At 41.8% G+C, this 4,714-nt stretch overlaps 1 protein-coding gene across 1 annotated transcript; it reads left to right on the top strand.

Moving 5' to 3' along the window:
• Positions 1-351: 351 nt before the first annotated feature.
• On the top strand, positions 352-4,714 carry LOC310830411 (vomeronasal type-2 receptor 26-like; the record flags this gene model as incomplete). Its single annotated transcript, XM_083710197.1, has 4 exons — positions 352-1,206; positions 2,003-2,230; positions 3,329-3,455; positions 3,813-4,714. The coding sequence occupies exons 1-4, from the start codon at positions 370-372 to the stop codon at positions 4,712-4,714; spliced, it is 2,094 nt and encodes a 697-aa protein (XP_083566323.1). The 5' UTR covers positions 352-369.

The raw sequence follows: 4,714 nt of genomic DNA, 5'->3' as shown, positions 1-4,714 counted from the left end.
CAGATACATTCCAGTTCTTCAGGAGTACAGTAACAGTAGTGAGCAGCTGATTCATAAGTGAAATAAATGTGCAGAAATAAAGTCTGAGAAGAGGCAGCACAGTTTTGCTGTGTGATGGTGTATGTGAATCATGAAGAAGAAAGAAGAATCTCCAGAGAAGAAATGTGATGGTCCCAGTTTTCGGCCCATCTGTATGTGTGTCTTTTGTATAATTGAGAGAGAGGCACACAATCTGTGAAAAGGTGGCAAAGGGCATATTTGACTAACAGGGTTCACCTCATAATGTATATGAATTCTGTGAAAGGAATCTACTTTGTCTCTTCTATTCTTCTATTTACTTTTTAGCTCATTTATGGCTCTGCTCCAGTGATGAATGATAGAAGCCCAGGGCTTCCCTTCTACCAGATGGCAGCCTCAGAAGCCCTTCAGTATGAGGGAATTCTCTCTTTGCTTCTGCATTTCAGGTGGACGTGGATTGGAGTCATTGCAACAGACAATGACAATGGAGAAAGATTTGTGCAAACCATTTCCCCAATGTTTACCAAGCGTGGTGTCTGCTTTGCATTCCTAGAAAGAATCCCCAATTATAGTTTTATATCTGAAATTAATGGCATAATACAACAGGGGGCAAGTATAAACCATAAGATTTTTAGCAGCACAGCTAATGTAATAGTTGCCTATGGAGAATCTTATTCCATGGCAACTTTTAGATGGCTTCCATACCTATCAGAACATGATGACATGACATACAATATAAAAAGTAAAGTATGGATAATAACTTCCCAGGTTGAGTTCACTTCATTTGTCTTTCAAAGGAATTGGGATTCAGGAATATTCAGTGGTGCTATATCCTTTGAAATTCACTTCAGAAACCCACCAGAATTTCATCAGTATATTGTGCACAGAAACCCTTCCAGCACAGATGGGGACGGTTTTATCAGGGACTTCTGGCAACAGGCCTTTGGATGTGTATTTCCAGATATCACCTCAGACAAGATGGAAGAGAATATGTGCACTGGAGAAGAGAAGCTGGAGAGCCTTCCCGGATCACTTTTTGAATTGAGCATGACAGGCCACAGTTACAACATCCACAGTGCTGTCTACGCCATGGCCCATGCTTTACATGCCATGTTCTCATCCAGACTCAGGCACAGAGAAATGGCATACAGAGGGAGAGGGAAGAATCAGAATCAACAGTTTTGGCAGGTAATAGGCTGAACATCCTTGACTGCTAAAAAGGTAAATGGACCCCTGACCATTAGGTGCCAGTCACGGACGATTCTGGGGTTGCATACTCATCTCGCTTTACTCGCCATGGGAGCCGGCACAAAGCTTCTGGGTCTTGTGGCCAGCATGACTAAGCCCCTTCTGGCGAACCAGAGCAATGCACAGAAATGCCATTTACCTCCCCGCCAGAGTGGTACCTATTTATCTACTTGCACTTTGTGCTTTTGAACTGCTAGGTGGGCAGAAGCAGGGACTGAGCAACGGGAGCTCACCTTGACTGGTAGGGACTTGCTATTCCCTCACAAAGTATGGGTTTCCGAAATGTTTTCAGCCTGCTCATTCCTCTCAGGGGAAAAAAAGGCATTTGTATGAGAGAAGTTTGGAGACCACTGATATGTTAGTGCTTTCACAGATAACAAGTAGTGGCAATAGTCGAGAGAGATGTTCAGCATTCTCTCTTTCCTATATACACAAAATGCTGCCTCAGAGCAGGTGGTCACAAACCCATTTGTGTCTCTTGGGATGAATGTGATAGAGGAAAAGAAGTGTGGTGGGGGCAGAGAAAGGAAGGCTGTAGAAAGGGGGCAGAGAGAAAGATGTGGGAGAGTGACAGTTGGTGGTCTCTCCATTCTTGGAGTTGACTGTATTACCTCACAGTTGACTGTATTACCACCCACCACTTGCTGTAGGTCCTGCCCACAGGAAAAAGATACCTCACTTCTGTATTAGAACTACAGCCATTTCCAAACAATTACCTTTTCTGTATTCAATCTAGCTCCATCACTTTCTGAGAAGCATCTCATTTAACAATACTGCAGGAGATGCGGTTTTCATCAACCAGAATGGAGAGGCAGCCTCTAGCTTGGATATTGTCAATTGGATTATATTCTCCAACCAAAGTTTGCACAGAGTGAGAGTTGGGAGGATATATCCACAAACTCCTTCAGACCAAAAATTAACCCTTGATGAAGATGCCATAACATGGCATAGGTGGTTTAATCAGGTAGGGCCACATTGTTAGATAATTCCAAAGAGATTCAATCTTGCATAAGCAATGATCATTCACCTGCATGTCTACTCACTGTCTTTTAAACTGCAAGTTACTGTGTTGAACATGACCAATGCATCCAAGTACCAGACTAAGATACAAAGGCAAATATTTTATTAAGGAGGTTACAAAACAGAAGAACAGTTAAACAAGGTTAGCAGTGCAAATATACCTTAGGGACACACAAACAGAGAGCCTTCATCTGAATATGAGTGCTTTGATTTAGGTCAAATACCAGTTTTTCTATGAAAAGGCCTGGAGACAGGAGTGCAGGGTTTTCCCCCAGCCAATTAGGGCCTCTGCATATATTTTGCCTGCACAAGAGTGTGTACATGGTGAAAGACCACGAAATGGATGATCTTTTTGACCTTGAAGCAATCTTACATCAGAAAGTGCACACAAGTGGTTAGTTGGAGTAAGTAAATGCGTTTTTCTTTCTTCTGGAAGACTGCAATGTGAATTTTAAGTAAAAATAGAAATCTATATTAAAATAAACAAAAACATTAGGATATCTTTACACTTAGAAAACACTGATTTTTGACTGAGTTAAAGAGGATGCATTAATAGATAAGCCTAAAGATTTCACCTTTCTTGCTAAAATTTGGAGGAATGAGGTGGTTGGGAAAGGGAGGTATAATAATACCAGAGGAATAAAATGGGAAATGACAGCAGCAGGTGCAGGACACCACTAGTCTTCTACGTTCATAAGTGGAAGAAGTGGAAGCAGGAGAAGTGGTGAAGATTGAGAGAGTGAAGGAGAGAGATGAGAGGAAAGGAAAGGTGTAAAGAGCAAGTGACTGGGCATTAGGAATGGATACATTAGTCTTTAAAAATGAGTTATCTCAAAATACGTATTCAAAAGGATATATTTTTCTTAACATGCTGAGAATTATGTTGCAGCATTCCAAGGGGTATCGTAGGTCCTGGATAGCTTCATTAAAATTTATGTATTTGTCTGGAATTTTGGTTGTTTTGGAATTCACCAAGATTGCATTCCTCAAAAATCCCTTATTTGGAACTCTTCTGCATTCTGTTCTTTCATTTATGGAATAGACTCAGCCTCTTTCTCACTGTACTGAGAGATGTCTTCCAGGATCCAGCAAGAAAGTGAAGGAGGGACAGCCACCTTGCTGCTACGATTGCATCCCATGTGCTGAGGGCAAGATTGCAAACCAGGATGGTAGGAGAAATAAATAGATTAAATAGAGCCTGCTTCTTTGCCTTAAGATTGTCTAAATTTGCTAATCAAATGTGAATGCCAATGAATTAAGAGTAGTTGGATGGTATGTGGATCCTTCTGACTTACACAGGCTGCACCCAGGCTAATGTGTATAAACATTGAAATGTCAATGGCCCTGGTTGTGGCACTTACAGGATGACATAGCTCTGAACCAACTAAATTCAAAATGACCGCATAGAGCATCAGACAGAACTAAACATGTGTTTTGATTTAAACACAGCTCTTTCCTTCTCAGACAGAAAGGAAACATTTTAGTAAGCTGATATGATATGAGCTCATTTCTTTACATTTTTCCAGATATGAATGACTGTCATAAATGCCCTGACAAAGACTATCCAAGCAAGAACCGTGATGCATGTCTACCCAAAAACATAAGCTTCTTGTCTTATGAAGAAAGTTTGGGCATCAGTTTAGCCTGTTTCTCTCTTTCCCTTTCCTTGATCACAGCTCTGGTACTAGGTATATTTATGAAGCACCATGACACACCCATTGTGATTGCAAACAACCAAAATGTCACCTACACTCTCCTCATCTCTCTCCTACTCTGCTTCCTTTGTGCATTGCTCTTCATTGGCCAACCTGAAAAGGTCACATGTCTCCTCCGGCAACCAGCTTTTGGCATCATCTTCTCAACTGCTGTTTCTTGTGTCCTGGCAAAAACCTTCATGGTGGTTTTGGCCTTCATGGCTACAAAACCAGAATCCAGGATGAGGAAATGGGTGGGGAAAAGACTAGGCCACTCCATTATCCTTTCCGGTTCCATAGTTCAAGCAGGGATATGTACTGTGTGGCTGGCAACCTCTCCCCCATACCCAGATGTTGACATGCACTCTGTGATGGAAGAAATCATACTAGAATGTAATGAGGGGAGTGTGGCAATGTTTTACTGTGTCCTCATCTACATGAGCTGCCTGGCCACTGTAAGTTTTGCTGTGGCTTTCCTTGCCAGGAAGTTACCAGACAGTTTCAATGAAGCCAAGTTTATCACTTTCAGCATGTTGGTCTTCTGCAGTGTTTGGCTGTCCTTTATTCCTTCCTATCTGAGCACCAAGGGAAAATATATGGTGGCTGTGGAGATCTTCTCCATCTTAGCCTCCGGTGGTGGGCTGCTGGGTTGCATCTTCTTCCCCAAATGTTACATAATCATTCTGAGGCCTGAGCTGAACAATAGAGAACAGCTAATAAGGAAGAAAATTTAA

Source organism: Podarcis gaigeae (genome assembly GCF_964106915.1).
Source record: "Podarcis gaigeae genome assembly, chromosome: 13".
In the NCBI taxonomy this organism is placed as follows: domain Eukaryota; kingdom Metazoa; phylum Chordata; class Lepidosauria; order Squamata; family Lacertidae; genus Podarcis; species Podarcis gaigeae.
This window is presented reverse-complemented; position numbering and strand designations above follow the sequence as displayed.